General features: G+C 41.7%; 1 protein-coding gene and 1 long non-coding RNA gene across 3 annotated transcripts in view; one reads left to right on the top strand and one right to left on the bottom strand.

Annotated features, from left to right (window-relative positions):
• Positions 1–26,165, bottom strand: part of Col25a1 (collagen type XXV alpha 1 chain) — a 373,530-nt gene that overhangs the window by 110,450 nt on the left and 236,915 nt on the right. The window contains exons 8-10 of one of the 2 annotated variants that reach the window (XM_050126611.1): positions 6,121–6,180; positions 4,528–4,635; positions 1,686–1,721 (exon numbers count right to left, since the gene is read on the bottom strand). In XM_050126611.1, the coding sequence (XP_049982568.1) occupies positions 1,686–1,721; positions 4,528–4,635; positions 6,121–6,180 (204 nt within the window). Of the gene's footprint in view, positions 1–1,685; positions 1,722–4,527; positions 4,636–5,291; positions 5,364–6,120; positions 6,181–26,165 lie in introns of both variants that reach the window. The other variant, XM_050125851.1, reaches the window with a different exon arrangement.
• The window catches only part of LOC126492734 (uncharacterized), a 220,962-nt gene that overhangs the window by 146,291 nt on the left and 48,506 nt on the right, over positions 1–26,165 (top strand). The gene's annotated exons all lie outside the window — the stretch shown is intronic.

The following is a 26,165-nucleotide window of genomic DNA, read 5'->3' as shown; positions in this document are numbered from 1 at the left end:
TCAAGAATTCTTCTTCCACTTTGAAACTGCACCATGCTACTAGTGATACATGTTTTATAATTTCCTTTTAAAATCTAGACCAAATATATATCTTTATCTTACAGGCCACGAATAGAACAATTTTTGCGTGGTGGTGTGCAGCTCCATCTCAGGTGCTTTCATTCCACCACTAGTCAGCTCCACCGGCAGAGTGGGTGGGCTTTTCCTTCAAGCACTGCCTTCTAAGGCTTCTGCAGCAGGAAGCCTGTTCTCTTGCTAGTTTTCATGTTTACTTCAGCTTTCGGCTAGCTGTTATGCTTCTGTACATCTGCTTTCCTAGGCATGCAGTAAGAACTCTTAAAATAAATTTTATACCCGAACTATCTGCGTGATGTGAGCATGGACATGTAGGCTTGTTAGGCTCACTCAGTCTACATCCCAGATGGATGTGAGCCATGCTCTGGATCATGACTCACTTCTAGAAGGATCACTCTATTTTTCCCAATAAGGTTAAAAAAAAAATCATACAGCCGGTTAGAGCAGGTAGAGAGGAAGAGGTGGAGAGCGGGTTGAAGATGTGCCCTGTAGGCCTCAACAAGCTGACATGACTTTTATACACTGGCAATGAATTAACAAATCGCAAGGAACCGTGATTGCTGTGTCCACACACGTTCACACAGCATCATTTCACCGTGTACTCTGCTTTTGCTGACGGTAGAAATCCCAAATTTCTCTCTGGGTGGAGCCCTTCAGCAAAGAAAGAAACAAACAAAACCAAAACCTGCCTCTTTCTATGACTGTACAAGGGTTTTTGTGTAAGTCCCAACTGTCTTCCTGCCCCTCACCTACCTGCCCTGGGGTTATAGGTTCAACACCAGCTGGGGCTCTGAACGCATGTCTTCATGCTCTTCCCCGCTGAACTATCTAACTTCCCAGCCCAACAGGTTTCTTTTAGAACTAACAGGCACGTCTCTGAATTTAACCTCTGTTACACCAAGCTGATTATGTAAGCTCCTCTAACCTGTTCTACCATTCTTTCTCCTTATCTTTGGAACTTCTCTCTCTCTCTCTCTCTCTCTCTCTCTCTCTCTCTCTCTCTCTCTCTCTCTCTCTCTCTTCCTCCCTCCCTTCCTCCAACCCCCCCCCCCAGTATTGTTTCTAGAGATATACAGTTGTGGTGGTTTGAATGAGAATGGCCCCCATAGGCTCATGTATTTGAATGTTCAGGACTCATTGGTTGGATTAGAAAGATTAGGAGGTATGGCTCTGATGGAGGAAGTGTTTCACTGGGGGTGGTCTTTGAAACCTCAGGGTAGGCCCAGTCTCTCCCCCCACTTTCTCTCTCTCTCTGCCACCTGTGAATTAGAATGTAGCTCTCAGCTCCTTCTCTAGTACCATGTCTGACTGCATGCTGCTATGCACCATGATGACAATGGACTAAGCCTCTCAAACTTTAAGCCAGTCCCAAGTAGATGCTTTTCTTTATCATAGAGTTGTTGTGGTCATGTTGAGTCTCCTCACAGCAACAGAACCCTTGTGATCCTTAGCATGTAGCAAGTGGAGACTGTTCTCTTCCAGCTTTCAGAAATGACTGTGTCCGTTATGGCTCATGCAAAAAGGTTGATTACTCACTCATAAACTTGACCATAGTTTTTAACAACACACATTTCTATTAATTTTATTAAAAAATAAACTGAGATACGTACCATCAAGCCTTGTTCTCCTGGTTTCCCTGGTTCACCCTTAAAAAAATTAATAACGATGAGTCATTAGAAACATTAGAAAGTGTTTAAAAAAGTAAATGTGATAACAAAGAGCTTCGTCCATTTGACTTTAACAAGCTTGGTCTAGATCCTCATGTGCTCCCACGCCGATACAAAGGCAGAACCACTGCAGGCCAGGGAATCCTCTTCCCATACTATTTAGTAGCAAAATGAGCAGAGGCTGATTTTGAATTTTGCTCCTTTGCATTAATCAGACATGTTTATTAATACTGATAGAGAATGTTCTGCTTTTTTGTGTGGCTTTGTTTCACAATGAACAGGTTAATATGAACTTACTATTGTGTTTTATATCAACACCATATCAACAGGCTCTGGCTACTGGTTTATAGAGATCTGTGCCTGTATTTCCAATATGGATAGATGATGATGGCCTTTCAAAAATGAGTATTTTCCAGGTCACATTTAAAAACTATGTATTTATTTCTATTCTGTGCACGTAAGTGTGTTGCCTACATTTATGCATGTGCACCAAGTGCACAGTACCCACCGAGACCAGAGGAGCACACTAGACCCTCTGGGATGGAAGTTAAAGGTAGGGGTGAACCATGTACTGGGAACCCGTGTTCTTGACTGCTGAACATCTCTCCAGCATCTGTCTCACTTCTACAGAGAATTTTTTACTAGTGGTTATGATAGTATATGGAAAATTCCTCTGAGCCATTATAAAAGACAAAACTATCTGTGGAATTCTTTAGTTTATTTGCGCTTTGTGTGAAGGCTCCCATCACCAGAGGTTGGCATCTGCTGTCTTCTCAGTTGCAGCCTGACTTTTGAGGTAGGGCTTTCACTGGAGTTGAATTCCACTGATTTGGTTAGACTGGCGGCCAGCAAGCACCAAGAATCCTCTTACCTTGCCTTCCCTATGATGGGGCTACAAACTTGATGTTGGGGTTTAGACTCTGGCCTTCAAGTTTGTGTGGCACTTACCTACTGAGCCACCTCCCAGCTCCCTTATCTCTATCTTCTAATAATAACATCTAGCATATATTTGATTCTTCTATAATATATAATATTTGATGACCTAGCCATTTTTCTCCCAATCACATGTTGGACTATTGCTTCTTTGTTTTGGTTCTTTTTAGAACGGATTTCCACACTGTTCTCTAGACTGGTAGAACTCACTGTGCAGTCCATACTGGCTTTTAAAACATATCCTCAAGAATATTTCTTTTATGTATATGTGTATTTGGCCTGCACATATGTCTGTGCACTATGCGTGTTCAGTGTCCTCAGAAGTCAAAAGGCAGTGGTAGATCCCCATGGAGATGGAGCTACAGACAGTTGTGAGCCTCCACGTAGGTGCTCAGACTCAAATCTGGGTTCCATGGAAGAGCAGCTAGTGCTCTGAACTACTGAGCCCTCTCTCCCGTCTGCCCATGCTGGTCTTGAACTTAAAGCACTCTTTCTGGCTCCGCCTCCTGAGTGCCAGCATCACAGGACTGATGCTGCACACCACCATGCCAGCCAGCAAATGTTTGTAACTGAGTATTGGAAGACAGCGACTATGGTGACTATCTGTCAGTGAGAGCTGTCCATCCCCTGAAGCCACGGAAGGCTCTCCCAGGAGCGCCAGTCTAAGAAAATGTCAGACATTAAACAGGCAGGGTTAGGATGAATTGGCCACCTTCAAATGTTCAGGGAAAGCATCCCCAATGGGCAATTGAGTCTGTTCCTAATTTCATATGAGCAGACACACAACCTTCAGAAAGGAGTGTGGGGCTTTGGAGAAGATGCCAGCAAAAAGGGATAAAAGGCCCTGTATCTTCACATATGTATGGATTGATTCTTAGAAAAGCGATACAAAAATATGTACATTAAAAATGTCAAGACAACATACAATAACATTAACAACCATGGCTGATCTCAGTCCCCCCCCCCCCCGGGTTTTATTTTCAAATATTTCTACTTTGTTAGAAAATATTTTCATCTTTACTTTTGAACTAGAACATCACTAATAAAAACAATTTAAACAATTTATTAAATAAAAGTTAACTCAGCAGTAAACCTTAATTTCTAGCCCTGGAATTACAAAATCAACCCAGTCTTTTTTTTTTTTTTTTATCTTGTCCAAATATTCCTTGAAATGGTTGGGTTGCATGGACCAAGTCATATCATTCATCAGTGTCCCATGTTTTTGTTATTGCTATAACTAATTCTAGTGTTGAGATCATTTAAAAGTGCTTTCTGTTAGATAAAGCCTCAGATGTAAATGTCAAGTGATAATATGGTCACGCCCTCTGGCGCTTAAGTCATTAATCTGTTGTCACAAAACACTCTTAGCCAGGTCATTTGCAAGGGATCAGTATTAGAAAGCTCCATCCACTTGCCTTCCATTATCAATGTGGGGTTTTATTGTGTCCATTGTGGGCCTTTGAGAAAACAGGATCGATAGCTGGCTTCGTTTTTCTCGCTAACAACCCACTTTACACAAAAAGGCAGTGGCATACTCAACGGCAGACAAGATACAGGCAAGACGGGGCGTTTCTTGCTGTGAACGTCCCAAAGCACCTGAGATCCACCCAGGTGCCGTCTTCAGGTCTCTGGCTCTTCTTGGGCTCAGACATGAAGTGAAACAGTGCTGGAGGGCCCTTGCCTCTCATCCCCCCTCTCCAGCCTTCTCTAGTCATCGAAACTCTTGGCCCTACTGTCCCTTGTCACCCCTTCCATCTCTCTCTCTCTCTCTCTCTCTCTCTCTCTCTCTCTCTCTTTAACCCCTAAACATGGAACAAAATATTGGAACACAACAACCCAGGAAGAAACTCACGGGTACTCCTGGCATCCCTCGGGGGCCATCTTTTCCTGTGTCCCCAGGTGGGCCTCTTGGACCAGGAGGACCTGGGGGTCCTGGAGGCCCTGCTTGTCCTTGGTCACCCTGGAAGGGAGGAAGGGAATGAAGCAACAATAATCATGAGCGATTAACATTCAGGTTCCATCTCAGCATTTTAAATTCATATTATCTAATCTACATTTACCCATAAGAAACCAGGCCACCATAAATATGAAGCCGACTGGCAAGCTACCTGTCAGCAAGGAGCAAGAATTTATTGTGGGAGAGCCAAACAGATGCTAGGAAAACCTAAGCAGCTCTCATCCCAGCAGCACTGTTGATTACTGTATTCAGAGCCCAAACAAAGCCCTGTTCAAGGGCAATGCTCTATAGGATACATCTACCCTGATCAACGGGTGGTTGCATTTTTAGTTTGAAAATATATTTGTTCACAGAATCAAAGATAAAGCAAAATGGGCTCTGGCTCCATTGCATAGTAGGTGTATAATTTATCAGACAGAGAGCTTGGGAAACATGTCTGTTGCTGATTGCAATTGAAGCTATCTTGATTTAAAGAAAAGAACCAAACCAGGTGGGCTTTCTATACTATAAGTCACCAAACACAACCCTATTCTGAGATATTTACAAAGACACCCCCGCCCTCTGTGCGCCATGCATAAGAGATAAAAGCAAAGCCGCCGTGCCCAGGACAGTACTTGAACGCGGAGGAGAACGCAGACTCCAGCAGGAAGCAGCACTACCTTAATCAGCCGCCGTTTAATGAGCTGCTGATCAGCAGAGAGAAAGCCATGATTGATCTTAGGAAACACCATCTGATCAGTCAGGAGGTCAAAGGTTGAAGTTCAGAGATGAGAGAGTTGAGGAATAAGCGTCAGAAGGCCCCGAGAAAGAAATAAAGATATACACATTAGATTCATAATGACCATCAAATCAAAGGGAACTGGCACTCATGTCTGACAGACCCTCGGCCTCTCTGGAAGAAAGACAGCCCTGAAATGGAACGAGTCCTGACTTTTTATTAGAATTGGGAACTTTTAGTACCCTATCATTTGGATGCCCCATCATTTGGGTGTTGGGGGGGGCGTGTTTTAGTGCATCCACTCCCAGAAGCGAGTGAACCAGAATGACCTTGTATTCTGCACCCTGAGTAGAAGAGTCTGTGGACAGAGCACCAGTTCCAATTCCGTCAGATCTGTCAATCAGCATAATGTGGCACGAACCAGGTATGGACACCCCAAGCTTAGAATCCTTAGAATTACATGATTGCCAGGGAAAGCATCATAGAACTTTGGAATATATGTGAATCCAGCCACAGATAAGAGACCGCCTACTGGGCAGCCGTGCTTTTGATTGCCACTGTACACTTTTAACTTCATTATCCGCCTCATGAATGCGTAAGAGGTTCTCTCTTAGACCAGCTCCAACCTCCCTGGTACACCTGAGGTCCCAGGTGCCCAGCTTAGTCACCTGGCAATAGGAGCAGAAGCTGGGAAAGCCCACGGACGGTTCTCGCTCACCCTTATGCTGATTGCGGTTCTGACCGAGTAAGCGTGAATATCACTCACAAACCTTGACGGTGAGGATCTGATTGCTGTGTAGGGCAGCAACTGTGGGGAAGCCTGGCAGGCCCTATGGACGTGGCACAACACCAAAACAACACGACACAAAACGTCACACAGACATTTCACCGGTAGACAAACAAAAACAAGGCGCATGCGTAAAACTCCCCCTTCCCGCTGAGGTTCTGAACACACTTTGACATATATTAGACACAAAAGGCTTCCAAGTAAAACAGCCATTCCGTAAAGCATGGAACGGCCAGGCTGCAGACTCATTGTGATGGGATATGCATTCGTGTGTACCGTTTGCAGCTCTTAATATTTCTGGAATCTTCTTTTTAAAGGGTTAGTGCAAACTGGAGATAACTGTAGACATTGCTATGACAACATTCTACCCACTGGTATTCTGTTTACAAATTAGGACATACAATACACATAGCACACATATTAATTCTCTTATCCACAACAACAGTGAACACAGTTTTCTTGTCAGGTTGGAAGTATTTTTCGGAACAAACAGTTCGCCACGTAAAATAAATGTTACTACCCAACAAGTCAAAATTCCTCTCTGTGCTAATGGGATGGATCTCGGGTCTCTGCCCTGGGTTCAGGAACCTCTGTGAGGTGGTAGATGGAAATCTGTCTCTTATAACGTGTATGTCACGTCAGAGTGATTTACACTTGCACTTCACAGTAATCGCTCTGTCACGTGACTGTTCCAAAAGAATTTGACAGATCATACAACGCCTGAAGACAGAAAAGACTCAGGATTCCTTAGACAAGGAGAGTAGGGGATCGGGGAGGGAGGCTGCAGGGGCCAAGACTGCAGCCAGTGGCATCAAGTTTTCCTCACAGTGGTATCAACTGGGAAAATCTGAAAGAGAAATATTGACTTTGCTCCATTTCTTAAAAAAAAAAAAAACCATTTGAAATTGCAGCCTTTTAGTCCCTTTTAAACTATAGAACATGTTTACTATATAAGTTAATGACGGTCCAACAATGGATGGCCTCAGTTTCTTCTGTCTGTTCTACCCTTCTGTTTGAGGATGTGTGTGTGTGTTTATGTGTATAATATATGTCAGTACAATATTAATTATATTAGTGTGTATATAGATATATAATATTATTATATATTAGTATAATATCAATTATATTATCTATATACACACACATACACTAATAAATAGGGTTAAAAACATTGCAACTCTTTGGCATTTGCTAAATGTGTATATCCATATAGCAAAGGTCAGAGATTGGGGCATATGTTTTCTTGTTTGTTTTATTTTTTATAAAAATTAGTAAAATGAGGTTTGTAGCATGAAGATGTGCTTCAGTCCTGTGGATTCAGCCTTTGGTCCTCACCGCTGAGTGCTCTGAGTTCTCAGGAAATTAAGCAAAGGGAACCCTCACCCCTTGTGCCAGATCTGCTCTGATAAGGCATGAGGTGGCTGGGTGGGTTTGAGATGACCTGTGTCCTCCTCTCCTTCTCCGTACATGAAGCGTCGACTCTACGCAAACCCAGAAATGCCACGAGGTGGAAAACAGATGTGTACCATTTGCTTTTGTTTTTACTGTGGAGTATGAGTTTAAAATGTTATTAGATGGTAATGTGCCAGGATCTGTCCATCTGTGACTCATTAGCCCTATTATTACACAGTCAGAATTTTATATGTAAACCTCATATTTATGTAAGAGAGAACAAAACCAGATACAAACACCAAGTCTAGGAGGGATCAGAATCTTGATTAGTGGTGATAAATCACACTGTCACTTGAAGCATGATTATCTAACACAATAATTTTAAATTAGAAACCTTTTAACAGCACACATGGTAGGCCTTTCAAACGTTCAGAAATTTCAACATATAAATAAGTCACCTCTCGTGTTCATATTTGAGCAGGACCAGATTGTCGCTTGAGCATATTTGCAGCAGAGTCACACAAAAGGCCTAAGTTGGGTCGCCTCTTGGTTTGGGCTTCCAGGGAGAGCTAAGAGGGAAGTGGCCAGGGAGCTCTGAAGCCAGAAATCTACATTTGAAGCCCTTTATTTTGCATTACTGGCTAAGGAATCTCAGTCACGTTAACTGTGAAGTGCTACCCTATTAAAGCCGAAATTTAAAAGACTTCCAAAATGAGCTCGGAGGTTATCTGTAGCAGATTAAAAGAAAAGCACACAGAAGGGCCCTCTTAAATTCTAGCACGAATCCTAAGACTCTGTGCTTCTCAAAATTGGGGGAAAGGGACCCTAAATGGTTAAGTTAGTTTTAATTAATAGTAAGCATATAAAAAATTTTACAGTAAGGCTTTTTTGTAAAGAACTTTCAACTAAAAAATTATGCAGTAAAATCACCCAAGTTTTTTTGATGTTAAATATTGTTATATTATTATTATATCGGATTAGAATGCATAAGTTTTAAGACGTGTTACCATTTGGGGGTGATACTGCATCCCATTGTAGAGGGCTTCATCTACTTTACAGGCAGACTGTGCTTCTTATAGGATGGTACCAAAGCATTGGTGCTGAGCACCCAACTTGAGGACCTGTCTTTCTATACTAGCGACTTCTAGGCTCCCCTAGCTGTTCATGCAGATGTGCACTCTTAGGCAGGCCATTTCCCAGCATTAGTCACAGCCCTTTCAAAAGTGAAACGCAGAGATCTCACTCTGCTTTACATCTCATACAACTTGCCTGGTACACAGATGGTTCAAGTGGGTGTGGGAGGGAAAAAAAGGTGCCTCAGAAAAACACGGTGAAAGAATCCAGAAAAAAGCTGAAATGTTGGTATAATCTGAACATGCTTTCACCCCTAAATATTTTGAATTCTTAAGGAACGAGATGCACTCGTGTGTAATACAGGCCACCTCACGCATCCCACACTCGCACCCGAGAGCGCAGACCCTCAAGGCATTCATTACTGCATCTTCCTGACATGCAGTAGCTACCTTCCTAGTCACTGCTCAGCCAGCACCACACGAGGACTGCCAAACCCATTGTCACCCCCTAGATAAACACACCCTTGTGCACATTTACACTTATACAAATAGATAAGTCATGAGAAAGGCTTCTGATTACTTAGTAGCTGTGAGGCCAAGATGCCATTATCATTTTAATTGTAATTGTATATTCATTAATGACAAATATTACATCATTATAATTTAGTGAGAAACTTTGTTTTGTCAAATATAGTCAATAAAGCACTGATAGAGACAGAAACACCATCCTAGATGTCTACTTTCAGATTTTTAAACGTTCTAGTTTGTGTTTAGGATCATGTCTTTCTATTTGTTTTATTGCTTAATACTGGAGAGCTTACAAACTGCCAACAGCACATAAATAGCCCTTGTTGATTGTATTCTAGGTAGCACTCGGTGTGCCTCATCATGGAGATTTAATGGCAAAGAGGGTCCCAAGCTCACAGCATTTAACACCTAAGAAAGTCAAAGAAAATAGGTGGGCGGGAACTGTACGGGTTGATAACTACTATGGTGGTAGACCAGGACGACCAGAGCCAGACACTGTGACAAACATTTGCCATTCTAACACATGGGATTCTGAGGCAGGAGGATCCCAAGCTGAAGTTTAAGGCTAGCCAGGTTGAGCTTTTTGGTAAGACCTCATCTCAAATATAAGCCAGCAAGGAAGAAGGTATTAAAAACAAGTAGATGATCAATAAAAAGGAGTAAGATTTGCACCTACACCCAGGTGACGTTGGTCTAAGTAGAACTGAAAACAGAGACCTAAGGAAGACCTTAGGAAGACCTAGTTCAGCTGCATCACTGATGTAGGACCAGGGCAGGGACCAACCAGTAGTTTCTGGTGCTGTTAAAGAATAAGAGTTCTCAAAATCTGCTCCTTTCTTAAAGAGAAGAGTGAGAATGGGGAGTAGAGGATGCTCACGAGCCTTAGCTGCAATAACAGAAAGGAGGTAGAGGTAATGCAGGGGTCAAGTGGGGGCTCGAGGCAGATGTTGCCCCAGATGTTGAGCGGACATGGATTTGCTAAACTTGAACTGAGTAATGGGACGGTAATTGGATATGTTCATGAAAGAAGAGAGAGGCTTGTGTGTCCACGTTAGGCACGAGAGCAGAGGTGGGACTATTTGGGTAGAAAAGCAGAGCAGCTGGGGGGGCAGGGGGCAAGAGAGGGCAATCGCGGTGAATAAGCAAAACCCAATGATATACATATGTGGAAATGTTGGGGTGGAACCCATTAAATTTAGGCCGATTAAAAAACGAATAAGTAAATGAATAAATAAGATAGAGCTAAGACCAGGAGTTGTGTGGCCGCATAAGTTATCTACCGGGCCTGTGGGGGACAATACAGATATGAGTTAAGACTTCAGGGATGAGCAGAGATGGGAGCAACCAAGAAGAGGTTTTATAACAAGTGCTTGCACCTGCAGGGAGAGGCTACCTTTCTTCACAAAAATTCTATAGAGGTAAATGACTCAAAATGAAAGACACATGTACTTTTATGTTGCATTCTTCATTTGCTTTATAAATACACATAAGTGGTCTATAATGTGAACGGGCTAAGGACAGCACATGGGGCTGTACGGATAGATATGCAGGGGAAGATAAATATTTTAACAATAAGGGATCGAGAGACCTCAAAAGCAAACCATCTTATGGAAGAAGCACCATAAAGCATTTATGTTATGAAAAATAAGAATCTCTTGAGTTTTTCCATAACATATACTACAGTGACTTTGTTTGCATGAAATACATCCAGCATTAGAAAAATAATCATTACGTTGGGCACACATGTGCATAAGCAAAGATAAATATTCCTGTAAGCAGATAAAAGGACTTCTAGTTAAGGGAGGCCACATGGAGAAATGTTTCAATAGAGTGCAAAACCATGGAGGCCCAAGAATGACTTTGGTTTAACTACGATGAGGCTGAAGACATAAGACACTGCATGCAAGAAACCTGCTGTCAAATTGCTCCGCAATGGAGTAGATGGTGCAGCCTCTCCATCCCCAAAAGAAAACCAACTAGATGAAGAGAAAAGGCTAAAAGAGTTCCCTGAATGACTATACCAGTAGGAACTGGTGAGGATCATAATCTATAATTTGTGGGAAAGACTGATTTAAAGAGTATTAATTGTGCAAAGAACTAGTTTTCTACTCTCAAATATTTTCCAGTTGCTCAAAAACTAATTTTCCTTTTCACAGATAATCCAATTCTATTGTGTTTCATTATAAAAAATAGGTCCAGCAATCTCAGTAATTATGCCTTCTCTGTGTGAGGGAAAAGTGTGGATTTTAAATATCAAAGAGAGAACAATGTAATCTCTACCCTGAAAAACCTCTTTAAATTGCATAGCTATTGGGATGTCAACTAGAGAGAAAATACAAAGGGTCTCAACGTGCAGAGTGATGGCAGGAGAGTATTCTGAAACTGGTCAGTGATATGAACAGAGCAGAAGACTCTACTTGTATAGAATCTTTTAAGAAGGGCCAAGGTTTGCTGAAAAGTATCCCCGAAAGATGCGACACCAAGAAACCCCATAAGAACAAGCAGGATTATAGAAAAGTGGTTTTGGCCTGAGGGAAGTGCAGAAGTACAGACACAGGGGTATGTCAGAGAAAAAAACAACAGACTTGCACCGTGGGAAGAGGCACAGACATGAAATCTGTATAAAACTTCATTAAAACATTTGCTCTAATTGAGTCAGAGCAATTCTCTCCGTATCAGTTTCCACAGTGAATCCTGCATCAGAGTTTTAAATGGAAATTTAAAAAAACAGCAGTGATGATAATAGTGATAGTTCTGGCTGACACACTGAAGCTCTGACACACTGATGCTCTGACACTGTGTGCCAGCTAAGAACACGCTCTTTGAATCCCCACACCAACCATTTGGCAGAAAAATGGCAGAGAAGTTAAGGGCTTTGCCCACCTAACTGTAAGTATCAGATTCATGTCTTTGCATTTGGTCCGGGATACCCTTTCAACCATGAAGTTTCCCATAATTCTTTGCGGCCTCTGCATTTTCCCTCCTGCCATTTATAAATTCATTCATTCTAGAGGAATTTAATAATATTCTATCATAAGCAAGTGAAGGCTTTTGACATTGAAATTGCAGACATAAACGAGGCAGGCCTTCTCCCCGGCCTCTGCAGGGATGCGTTTCGCTATGTGTGTTTATGTTCCTCTTCCCCTGCATGTTTCCAGTTTCTTCCACCCTCCCTCTAAACCCCCACCCCAGCTATGTTCTTCGCTGGCTCTCTGCTTACTTCCTCAATAAGGAGGCAGGGTGGTAAATAAGACTTTTGTACTACCATTTGTAGAGATTAAAAAGAATACCTTCAAGGTACTTGTCAACTGACAGAGGGTGAGTGGATCTCAGCGCAGACGAAGAAGATGACAGCAAGTCAGAAAGGTGGTGACAGCCAATGAAGCAGTGGCTGTGTGATGGTCCTAGAGGGACAGTTCGGGACACCCTTACATGAGAGTCTCTTGGCTGGAAGACAGCACAGAAAGCAAAAGACTGTCTAGGTACACAGCTCAGCTATGATGTTGTGCCCGAATGGATGAGGCTATAGGAATATTTTATTTATGTTTTAGTAAATAAAGCTTGCCTGAAGATCAGAGGGTAAAGCTAGCCACTGGAGGCCAGGTAATGGTGTCACACACCTTTAATCCCAGGATTTGGGAGACAGAGGCAGATGGGTCTCTGTGAGTTCAAGGCCACCCTGGGCTACACAAGACCAATGCAGAGACAGATTCAGATGGTGATGGCTCACACCTTTAATCCCAGTACTAGGGAGCCACATGCCTTTAATCCCAGCACTAAAGGGGAATAATAGACAGGAGGAGACAAAGGCTCAGGGTTCAGTCTGCATTTGCCCAGCCTTGATAGAGGTAAGGTTTTTCTAGTGGCTTGGCTGTTTTTCTTTTCTGATCTTCAGCTTGAACCCCAAATCTGTCTCTGGGTTTTTATTATTCGTGTTATACAAGGCCATGCCACTTTTCTAAAACAAAGTGTGGAGAATGATGAACACACACACACACACACACACACACACACACACACAGAGAGAGAGAGAGAGAGAGAGAGAGAGAGAGAGAGAGAGAGAGAGATCAACCAGGAATTGTGAAGTAGACTAAGTGGAAGAGGAAAGTGTAGAAACCCCAAGGAGACTGGGATTCATTTTTTGGTCAACTCAGAGAAGTAGAGGGTCAGACTTAGAAGTCAAGTTACTACAGAAGAGTAAATAAGGTTTCTTATGGCATCTTTTAAAAATTGATATTCATACTTCAAAGTGGAGGATGATGATTTACCTATGAAGGGGGTACATAGGACGAGAGCTAAGGTAGGCCACGTGGTGAGGGAGGACTTTATCGAGGTCTAGTCAGTTTAAGACTTGTCAATGGAAGTTCTCGAGACCCGTGGTGGTTACCGACTGACTCCATGGTCAAGATAACACTGAGAGCAAAAGAAGATCCCATCTCCCTCTTCTAATGGCACGCTGAGCTCCTATGTGGAGCTCTAGGTATTCCCCCTTCAAGTTAAGAACTTGCTCTTTCGCACGAGCAAGGAACTCAGGACCGCGAGGGGGGCACCCACACACTGAGACAATGGGGATGTTCTATCGGGAACTCACCAAGGCCAGCTGGCCTGGGTCTGAAAAAGCCTGGGTTAAAACCGGTCTCGCTGAACATAGCGGACAATGAGGACTACTGAGGCCCCAAGAACAATGGCAATGGGTTTTGGATCCTACTGCACCTATTGGTTTTGTGGGAGCCTAGGCAGTTTGGATGCTCACCTTACTAGACCTGGATGGAGGTGGGTGGTCCTTGGACTTCCCACAGGGCAGGGAACCCTGATTGCTCTTTGGGCTGACGAGGGAGGGGGAGGGAAAGGGGAGGCGGTGGTGGGGAAGAGACAGAAATCTTTAATTAATTAATAAATAAATTAAAAAAATTCTTCGGGAGTCCATCTTGATAGAATAAATAGGTTCAGAAAGAAAAAAAAAAAAAAAAAAAAAAAAAAAAAAAGAACTTGCTCTTTCCCTGGGGTAGGTCGGCGTACTGTCAACAATGAGTGTTGTAGGATTCCTGTGTGAGTTTAGATGGGTGAGGAGAGCACTCCCTCAGAAAGCAGCGTCTTTTACTAATAACTCAAGAAAGGATGGAGAGAGGAGCATTAACACAGACAGCAACTGACATGGAAAATGTACTAAGCTGCTGCTCTTATTAGGGGAAGAAACAACCCTTAATCGCATTCAGTCTGGAGGAAGGAGGAAGGCTCTCAAAGGCATAATTTGAGATGAATGAAGCTAGGGATCAGGCATGGTCTTAGGGAAAAGCCTGGAAGAATCTGATAGGTTGTGAATGTGGGGGGTTTTAAGAATACTTAAAGGGGAATTAGTGGGCAATAATAAGTGGGTTTAAGGAAGATAACAAATACTACTAGAGTTAGGAAAATCAGATTAAAAACCAAGTCAAATATATACCCTGTAATTTCTTATCTGCAATTCCAAAATTCAAAATGGCTGAAGAGGAAATATTTTTCCTAAGCTCAGTGTTTTTCTTTTAAGTTTGTACCAGATGTGTCCAGTGACAAAACCCTTTCTCAAACAGATGTGAGGCTGTTTCTGCCTGAAAGCCTTCCTAGAGTGAATACGACACTCTCATCCCACTGAAGAACTCGCTGGCTGGATTACAGGGTGACAGCTCTCACCCAATATGCAGTGTATGAACACTACCAACTTCCTAGCTTCTCAATACTCTAAATTCTGAAACACATTGAACTTTGAGACTTGCAAGGGAGAGTGTAAACTTAGTACAAAATTGAAGACAAAAAAGGGAACTTGAACAGAATGGATGAGTATAGAACAAGGAATAAGTTTGATTGGAGGCAGTGAATTGGGATCTAGACAAAACTTGTCAATAAAGGCCAGTCTGAGAAATGCCTAGCTTAAATGCATGACATGAGTTACATATTATAACCTGTGCTAGTTTGGAACAATTTAAAAGAGATTTACTTTTTACTCTTTGGTTTTACATGTTAATTATGATTGTCCTGATGAACAGTTTCATGGTATACATCTTTTACTTAATTTCTTAAATAATATATAATCACATTTATAATTAGCGGATATGAACGGTGCATCTCTGGTGCAACACTCTTGAATGCTAAATTAGAAGCAAGCGTTTAGTCGCTAAAGAAAGTACTCATCACCACGTTGACTTTGTTTTGTTGCACATTACAAGCTCTCATAGTATCAATACTACTCTGTAATTTGAAATAATGATTCCCGAGTACAAAAATTCAAAATCTGGTTGTTATAGTTGAGAGGTACAAGTCAGAGTATAATTTCTTTATGCAAAGAGTTGCATTCCTAAATAATGAAATCATTCCTACAATCTGAACTCTAAGTGAAAGAAGCTGTTATGCTCTACAGTAAAACCATAGTTTAAGACTTTCAGAAGAGAATGTTCTAAATTTTGTGAAACTATGTCTGATCCTTTTCATTATATGTTGTCTTTTCCCGTATTTCCTCATTTACCCTACCTTCCCATTCCCTTCCCCGAACATTTAATCTTCCTATTCTAGTTTCCCTTTTATCTCTTTATAACGTATTATATTTCCCTTTTCTTGGAAGATCTCAGTGACCTGCCAGCAAGGTACACTGGTGCAATTGTGGTACAGATGTTATGGGAGTAACCAATCACTTCTTAAAAAGTGGACTTAAGGCCAACTCCATGATGTGGAACCCAACCTGATACTACTAAAGCAGCCAAGGACCTGAGACCAGATAGGAAAAGTGACTACTATTACTCTGCTAAAACAATAGCAATAAAATGACTCCCAATATATATGCTATACCCACAGATCAGTGTACTCCTGTTTGCAATTAATTCCTGCTGGGAGAAGGAAAATCAGTTTCTTCCCATGGAGGATGTGCTAGATAGCTTAATGTCAACTTGGCACAAGCTAGTGTTATCTGAAAGAAGGGAACCTCAAATGAGAAAATGCCTCTATAAGATCTGGCTATAGGCAAGCCTGTAGGACATTTTTCTCAATTAGCGATTGATGTGGAAGGGCCCAGTCCACCATGTGTGGTGTTATTCCTGGGCTGGTGGACCTGGGTTCTGAAAGAAAAGAGGCTGAGCAAGCCATCGCCAGAAAGCCAGTAAGCAGCACTCCCCCATGGCCTCTGCATCAGCTCCTGCCTCCAGGGTCCTTCCAGGTTCTTGTCTTGCTTGAGCTCCCGCCCTCACTGCTTCTGTTGATGCATAATGGTAAATGCAACTGTGAGTAAAATAAACCCTTTCCTCCCTAATTGCTTTTAGTAATTGTGTTTCATCACAGCAATAGTCATCCTAAGACAAGAGAGTCACTGTGTATATCAACCATACTCCGGGGTAGGCCACATGCTTAGGACTAGTTGACCAGCACAAAGCAAACTCCATGCTTATGTGTATATGTGTGTGTACTTTTTGTTTTCTATTATTTATTTTTTATCTTTTCATTTCTTTCTTGGAGTTGAATGAGAAGTGAGATGGGGAGGATCTAATAGAAACTGGGAGAGGAGAAGGAAAAGAATATGGCCAAAATATATAGTATGAAAACATTTAAGGAAAATAAGAAATTACAAGATGATGTAATTTCTACATTTTTGTTTTCATTTCCTGGTTGCATCTGATGGTGTTATTACTCTGTGGAAGAAGTATGGGTTTTATTTACATGAAGTAATATACCACACACTGGAATGTCTATTCATTCAACTTTTAAATTCTTTGCATTTATTTATTGTGTGTTAGGGGGTGGGAGTAGTCCATGTCACAGTCAGTGTGTGGAGGTCAGAACAAATTTCAGGAGCCTAATCTCTTCTTACCACTTGGTTTCTGGGGATTGTCAGGCTTGGCAGGAAGTGCCTTACACTGAGCCAAGTTGCCAGTCATGCATTCAAATTTTAAAAGTGACATTAATTCGTATATATATTTGACTTGAAATAACTATCCTGATAATGTTCTAATTTTTGCCTCAAATTCCTTTCAAATACTTCCTAACTTCAAGTATGGGAATGACAACAGTCCATACGACAAAGCCAACACTAAAGATGAAATCATCTTAGAAGTTGTTGAAAATGAGAGTCAAATAAGCTTTATGTGCATTTTTGTTAAAATCAATTCTCCATTTAAATTTACTTGATGTTTCTTTAATCAAAGGAATGCGTCCATATGTGCCAGAAGCTACAGTTTTTCTTCCCATAAAATTATAAATTTTTGGTAAATGTTAAACAGTTTATTTGCTTTATTTGCCAGTAAATAAAAAAAGAACAAAGTGAATAACGGTGTTTTGCTTGAGTAAAAAAGGTTTTTTTTTTTCTGATGTCTTAAGACATATTAGAAGCAGTGCCCAACTTACAAAATACAGATGGTTTTTCATGGATGTTATATTTTTCTCCAATGGGTCTCTGATTTCAGGACCTACAAGCCACTAAGTTTACATGTTAAAAGCCAGGTGGCATCTGGGATACTTAGCTAGGGTACCAGTTCTACCACCTCATCAGTTACAACCGTTATGACTCCCATATGTGCCTAAGGAAAAACAAGACACAAGATGGATGTCCGTCATGTCCTGACTGAAAGGGATGCTTGTTTTTGCACGAGGCACTGCCTAGTTTTCTCACTGGTGACATGGGATGTTAGCAATTATGGAACACGGAGGGAAAAGGAAGAATCAATCATTTTACAACTCTGGGATGAAGCTTCATAATGTCACATCCAGCTGAGGGGAAGTTTCACAAATATCAACTGTCCAGCTGCCCACATTTCTTGTTTTGTGAAACACTGGTAAAAGTTATGCTGGGAAAGGGCCTGCTCCCTCCACTCCCATCGCATTAGGGTGACCTCTGCAGCAGATATAAAGCAGGAGAAGAAGAAGGAAGCAGAAGTCCAACCAGACATGGATTTAAGGGAAAATCCTGAGAACAGAAAGATGAAAAATTTCAATCTAGAGCCAGAAAAAAAAATTAATGATAAAAAATGGGTTTGACGTACAGAAACAAATATGACTGTGTGTATGATAAATGCCCAGGAATGCTGGATGTGCTGAACTCCAAGGGAAGCAAAGCGACCAGAAGACAGACTCTCAGAATCACGTCTAGTCTAGACAGAAGGACTTTCAAAACAGTGAGCGTTCACCTCCCAAGTCGGCCAACCACCCAGAACATCTCCTGCTTTTGTGGTCAGTAGGAGAAGCAGAAGAAGAGAAAACAAAATCCAGGTGTGGCCGCTTATGTTTGTATTCCTAGCTCTTGGGGGACTGGGGCAGGAGGCTGGCCTTGAGTTCTGGGCCAGCCTGGGCTCAAGAGTGAGATCCTATTTCAATAAAACAAACCAACAAAGGCAGATATGGAAGTATTTGGCAGATTGGGGAAAATTTATATTGACCTAAGTCACAGTTAGACTTGATGATTAAAGTGAATACTTACAAAAGAAGCCCAGTTTAAATATTAAGGGATTTCCTGCTCTGTTAAGTAGATAAAAGTACATATGTGATTTGATGATAGCAGGGAGTCTGTTAAAAATTCTTTTACTGCTAAATTACAAGCCCTAAACTGAAAACAAATGAGAATTAGATTTGTAACTGGCTCAACTACCCATTAGGGTATCAATTAATAACTGGTCACAACTTCAGGACCCCAGTCCATGCTCCAACATTTGTGTCAAGGAAAGGGGCCGGCCTCTCAAACAAGGAACAGGAATGATACTCCTCTTCATTTGTCTGCCTATTGCTATAGTCATCTCAAATACACGGAAAATGGGAGCAAAGAGGAGTGGGACATTGGTTGGACTTGGGAGTTAGAATACACAGGGGACCATAACAAGATGAACAGATTGGAGTGGACCAATCGCAAAGAACAGTGCATGGGTACAGGAAACAAGCTGCTTAAATGCAGTGGAGGAACAAGGATTTTGCAGTTTATGGTGGAAACAAACATATTCAACTTTATTCGTAGGCCCCTAATATTCTTGAAAGATCATATGGTTCTGGGCTGGGCTACCATGACAAGCTGGTATTACTTTACTCATGCCTGAATTGATGAACTTCATTTCTGGGCATTTACCTTTAAGGGGGCATATTGTTTCAAAGAGGTTCTATTGGTATAGGGGCATCTATGAAGAACAACCCAAAGGGTAACAAGGTACAGTGCTGTAATAAATAGATAGTGGAGGGCAGGCTTGAGGCTATGAGAGGCATTTCAAACAGACATGGCTGTGCGGAGATCACAGAACACAGCTGCCCCCTCTCAGAAGGCATGCTCAGCTTATTCCAGGTTACCGCATGCCAGAAGGCATAGCGCAGAAGGGTTCCCTCCATTCTTCAACACCAGTGCTTCTAAAAAGGGCACCGCATTGCAGTCTGATGGAAGACGGCTCGGCTCAGAGGGCAGAACTAAAACCAGCAACCTCGGCAGTCAAGAATGGCAGACGCCAATTCAAAGTGGAAGCAAGATTTGTTAAGTGAATAGCTGAATTACTTCATGATATTTAGGACTGTCTTGAATCAGTATCAACTGCTTCCTAAGACAGCGAGTTTCTTGGCCCTGGAGATGTCTAAACAGAACCCAGGGACTGTAAACACCGAATCGATAGCGGTTTGTTATTGCTCAGCTGTGAAATGGGTTCATGCAGTAATTATGAGTTTGACAGAGCAGCAAGTAAATGTCTCTTACCCATGTTATCACCCACAACACTGCTCTCTATATATATTTGCAACCAGCATGTACAGACTTTATTTTTTTGAGACAAGGTCTTGCTATGTATCATAGGCTGGCCTTGATCTCATGACCTTCTGTTTCAACCTCCCAAGGGCTGGGATTACCAAGAACCTTTGCCCCTTCACCATTCTTTCAAAGTAGGGTGATTAAGATTTATCCCAAACCTTTACTGGCATTGACAAGTGACTTCTTAATTCTCAAAGAAGCTTCGTTGCCATTTCCATGTTAGCCTAATAGTGAGGTGAAACACATTTCACGCACACACAACTCTGATTCTGTTTGCCATGTTTTTCTTAACTTTGTTAAGAAAATTCTATATGCCTTTCTTTCAAAGAAATCAGGTTTTAATTTATTTTTATATCAATGAGAACACAGAAAACAGTCAAACAGTACCAACCTAAATTAGCTCTTCCTTTTAATATTTGTCCGTACAGCTGTAAGGGACAATTCCAAACAACTTATGAACTTGTTTTTCATTAGTGCCCCCAAAGGGCAGTCTTGTTAGGAATGTTTATAACAGGAGATGTTTCCATTAATCCAACTATACAACCAGAACAGCAGAACTCCAGAAAACATGTACAATGTATGAAAGCATGACTTTGTCAAGACATATACTGACTGGCATTGCTAGAGAAATTATTTGGCTCCAGTAAACAAGCTTATGCAACTAATTCTATATTATTGTTCTAAATATCCGTAAACATCAGCTGTGACCAACATAGACATTTAAGCTGGATCATCCAAAGCAATAAACTAACATATTGTTAAACAAAAATCCTCATAGAAGCTAAAATTTAGGACCATTTCTCCCAATTCTTGCATGCTTGCTCTGCAATGCCTATGATTATTCTGATTTTAAACATTCTAAGGACTAAAATTTATCATGTTAATGCTATTTGCTCGTTATTTACTACCAGTCTATTCTAAACATGGCCTGAGATTGTTTTTTAAATTCTGCTGTACTGTAACTTACATTTTAAACCAGAAAAAAAAAATCTTAAAAATAGCGTAAATTACTAGGAATCTAGAAACAAAATTAGTGAGTTGAAGTAGCACTATTTTTTTAACCTTTTCAATGAACAGATCAGGCTTTCTAATAAAGCACACTCTAAGATATAATAGTCTGATAGCAGTGGGAGACATCTCTGGGATTTTAAAGCCAATGCTATGTAAATTGTTTTAAAGGCAATGACGCAGCGCCTTTTCTTCAAAAACATGTGACTCAGCATCAGTTATCGTGTGACTGTTGTGGTGCGTGCTGTCGTCATAATGTCAGGAGCAAACTAATCATAATAGCCACTCTTTCAAGCTCCACTGCCGGCAGATTTAAAAGCAGGTGTCTGTGAGACAGCGTGCCTGCCCCACATGAAGCACATGGACTCCCTTTGGCTTCTGCAACCCATAGAACGGAAGGAACTACATGGACCTGCCAGAGCTAGACCTGTCCATTTCCCAAGGAAAAAACCCAAAGGATTGAAATGTTACCTATTACTTTGGGTGGACCAAATAAAATAATCTGTTATCAGAATCTAGTCCCCAGGTCCCCAGTCTGTAGCTTCTAATCTTTCCCCCAAGACTTACTGCTTCAAAACAGAGAGAGAAGCGTGCATAAAAAAGTGCAAAGATTCTAGTAACAAGAACAAATAAAGACATTCAATTCCTTTCCTCCAGCACAGGCTGCACAGAAACACTGTAAGTTGTGACAGTTTCTCAAAGTACAACCCAGTGGGCGCATGACATTTTATTTGCCACATTCTAAACATCTTGAGTTGTTATAGCAGTTACCATATAAAATTCTGGGTAGACAGTGTGACTTCAACTCTGCCTTCTTCCCTGACACATTTTATTAGAGCTGCGTGGCTCCAACATGGAAGTAATATCTCGGGCCAGGGTAGGGTTACAGCATTAGCAGTCACCATGGTACCGGGGACATGACAAGCTGTCTCCGTTTCAGCTTTGTTTGACTTTTCTGCTTCAAAGTGTAAAATGGAGAGCAAAGTTGTAAATTGCTACATGAACTTTCGGAATAAGTCCAAAGTATTGACCCGATCTCCAGATAGTCATTCTTCCCACGACTCCTTCAAATTAATAGCCTTCTGCAAGGGCGCTGAGTAATTACGAATGACCACTCAACAAGATGGCAAGACTAGAGAGGAAGTTTGCACTGAGTCGAAAAAGAAAACAAAGGAATGGCCTCATAATGTGGCGCTCTGGGCTTTTCCAGCATTGACAGTCCTTCAGCCATTTCACTTCGTCAGTATGGAAACTGTGTGTTTATCTACATATGATAATATAACTGGCATGCACACTAGGGTGAACCTTCCAATGTAAACAACCACTGTCTACTTGGCAGAGAAAGAATGAAAAGTGAGATGGGTCACTGGATGAGGGTGGCTACTGTCCACCAGGTTTGAATCCCAGAGGAGGAAGAAGAATTCCAATCTCTGCAAGCTGTCCTCTGCCCTCTATATGTGGACTATCACAAGATAAATAAGCATAAAAAGTTAATGTTTTTAATATTTGCTTTCACCATCAAAATTATAGTGATTGTCAAAACGGACTATATGTTTTTAAGCAATAAAGACATAAGAGAGACATGGTCAGGGGTCTCTGCCATCTGATGAACACCAGTCACACTAAAGAGGACACAGTCAGAAATGCCTGACAGCCACACTACCAGCTCACAACTTTCCCAAGGGTTTTCTTCAAAAATAACCAGAGGGTCAAAACAACTTGAAGGCAGGACAGAATCAAGTATGAAAAATTACCCAGTACTATGGTAATATATGCTAACTGCAAGGGGTAAGCCAAAGCTTCTTCAATAACAGGAAGATTTTATTCTTTAAAGACTATTTGTATGTGGGCATATCAGACTTTTCTGATTTCCACAACCGTTGAGGAATAAGGTGTGGGAAAGAACTGACTGTCTGAATTATGGCTGCAACTTTTCTCTAACATTCAAAGCAAGAGAAAGATTTGTGTCACAAAGACCTTAATGGATGTGAGCGAACTCCATTTGAAAGTCAGTGCCTCTCTTGGACATGATTGTTGGGAATGTTGACTGTGCATAGGGAAGTTGCCAATGGCTTTCCCAGAAGATGGGTGAGAAAAACTATGTGTTGAAGTATTAAAGGTTAATTACATTCTCTCTAGTCCTCAGATGCCACACTGAGTAGAAGAGGCTATTTTTAAAACTAGTTAAGACTGATGTATTAAGTAACTGAAAAGAATTAATAAATAGTGTTAGCCATTCACCAATCTTTATAGGAATTAAGAGTGTAGATAGATCAGGCTAACTTCATATATGTATGGTCTTAGTGTGGGTGTATGTAACAGTTGTGGACAATTGCTTCACAAACACATCATAGACAAGTGCAATTAGAAGCAGAGAGCTTCACATGTGTGTACACAAAATATATGTATGGTCAGACCATTTTCTGTTCACACACACATACACACTGGTAAACGGTACACTGCCAAGGTCAATACTGGCATGTGATAAGGGTGAGTGTTTGATTATTCCTAATAGGAGAAGCAACTTGGACAACTTTCAAAAGATAAACATAGCCAATGAGACCTCTCACTCAGAATGAAGGCAGGTTTCCAGAAGTTTCCCTGGCTACTGTGGTTAGTCACAGCTCCCTCAGTCATGCCCTTCACTCCTTACTTCCTACTTTGCCATGGCAAGAATGCCCCCTGGACAATCCCGGAAATCTCACAAGCTGATGGCCCCCGTTCAAGGATGCTGGGTGACATCAAGGTTCTGGCGAGGTAGTTCAACACTGGGCCATAATTAAAAGAGCATAGATAAACAGATTAAGCTAGCTTCTAAAAATAATAAGCCTGGCCAAAGGTCCAAAGAATAAAAATGTATTAGGCAAAACTGAATGCATTTCTTCTTAATTAAAAACTGGATGATATCCCCTTCCCTCCATCGCCAGTGGACAGAGATTGATCAACCAGGCTGCCTGCTCTTTTAAAGTGAGGCGGAGGGCAGAATCACTGCTGTTACACTTCAGGCCTTTTTCTTTCCGCTGTTCCACACCATGTCCCCATGGCTTCCGGCTGGAAGAGCACCATCACTGTGGATGGTGAGTCCCCCTCTTCTTGCTTCCTCTCTATAATTCCCCTAGTTAAATTCTTATTCTAACACAGTCTTGTGTGCCTGAAGTTGAATCACTTTCCAGGAAAGTGATTCATTTCATTAGGCTTTCAACACTTTGGATGCTATTATATTACAGCTTGTTGACTTGGTTTCTGAGACAGGGTCTCGCTCTTTGGCCCAGGCTGGCCTCAAACTCACAGTCTTCTCACCTCGGCCTCCTCAGATGTGGAGCAGAGACCAGTGCTATCACATCCTGCTTCAGTTTGCAGGGTTTTGAGGGCCCTGACTTTTAGCAACAGATTCGTGCAATGTCCACAAGTCCATAAAGAATGAGCAAAACGCCCGGAAGCTTTCTTGGTATATGGGGTGGAAGAAACAACATTCTAATGGTAGCAACAACACTTTCTATTTATAGCATTTGATTAGTAGCATTTGTGCTAACAAAACAAAACACAGTGAACCTAGCTGGGGTGAGGGTTTCCCCAATTCAGGCAGCGGAGCTAAACAGCCTTGTCAAGGCTGGAGAGCCTTGTCTCCTCACTCGCTCTAGCCCCCACACAACTGCATTTGAAGTAGGATCACGCAACTGACATCCCTCCCTACAAAGCCAGTCTTGTTTGCCACTCGTGATTTACGGACTGTGTCTGCTACAAGGGCTGCTGGACACATTAGTGCAGGCTCGCGTATGAAAGGATGCGGCTGTCTGGCTCTAAATGACTTTCCAGAGGCCCATCTCAGTCAGACCTACAGGAACCCCTCCTCTCCCCTCCGCAAACAGCATTTGCTGGTGCATAAAGCCATCATTTGACCCATCCTGAAAGGAAGAATCCAGAACACGACCCACCCTCTGAGCCACATCTGTAAACAGAAACAGAAAGTTTCTGTTTCATACTTTCTTCTCTATTTGCTTGATTCACTTCCAACGCTTCCAGTTCCAACCTAATTCTGTACTCGGGTTCGATGGGAAAAGAGTGGTAGCAATCATATTAGAATAAATTGCTTGCATTTTCTATCTGTAATATGGCCGTTTTCACTGATATTACTGCTTATAATTTGCGCTTCATATTTTGTCCGTTTCCAACACAAGTTTAATACATTAACTAACAGCTACTTTCTCTTTCTAATATCAAAATTACCAACTCCAAATGTATTCCCCCCACCTTGTATTACATTCTTCGGCTGTAGGCACTAATATAAGTGTTGATATTAATGTAGACATTAACTTCAATTTGTATGAGTTAGCAAAGCTAGGAATCTTACATTGGAATTCAAGTGGAAATTAACTTGCTTAATAAAATCTTCTAGAGAGTCCTGTGGTTCAGAGGCGATCATTATATATCCTTCACTGAGGTAGTCCTTAAATTATTTATAAATTATTTAACCTGTGTTTCACATGAAGTAGCATTTGTAAGAATTCTAGCGAATGAAGTCTAAATGGGATAATATTAGCTATTCATACATATACTCTTTTATCTAAATCCTTCTCCATAGTCTGTTGTAAGAGTGTGAGGTACTCATGTAAGTCTGAAATCATCCAAAGGCACAAGCAAAGGTAAGGAGACCCCTGTGAGTGATGTAAGCAGTGAAGGGACTGTTTGGACAATGAACCCTGTCAAACAATGGTGACAGGAAGGCCACTGCACAAAGGACATCCAGTGGCTATTCAAACTGCCCGGCAGCAGCATTCGGAAGCCTCTGCCAGAGGATGCGCTAGGGTTGGACTTCGGTTTCATTTTCTCTCCCCATGGGCAATAGTAGAGCTTCCCACGAAGGCCTCACAGCCCACTGCTGTGCTGTTCTGCTAAGGTGGGGATTTTGTGAAGTATTATTCTCCGCCTTCAGAACGTTGTAAACAAAATTTGCTTGTGAGGATTTGATGTGGGATGCTTGATTACTTGATGTATTTTGTAGGGACAGAAAATACATAGATCTATCACATTAAAAAGGGACCAGAATTTATGTGTGTGCGCACACATTTGTATGTGTGTATGTATGCATGCAGCTGTGTGGGTGGGAGGCTAGAGGACATTGTAGGTCTTCCTCTGTAAAGGCCCACCATTTATTGTTGGAGACAAAGTCTCTCACTGAACCAGAAGTTCATGATTTCAGCTGGCCTTGGAGGCCAAAGAGATCCCTAACTCTGCCTGTATCCACCCCCTTGTACTGGGGTCACAGGTCCACATAGTCATGCTTGCTTTTCTATGGGT

This window comes from Alexandromys fortis, unplaced genomic scaffold, assembly GCF_014885135.2.
Source record: "Alexandromys fortis isolate MF-2015 unplaced genomic scaffold, M_Fortis_MF-2015_v1.1 scaffold_19, whole genome shotgun sequence".
NCBI classification, from domain to species: Eukaryota; Metazoa; Chordata; class Mammalia; order Rodentia; family Cricetidae; genus Alexandromys; species Alexandromys fortis.
Note: the sequence above shows the minus strand (reverse complement) of the source record. Positions and strands in the feature narration are given on the sequence as shown.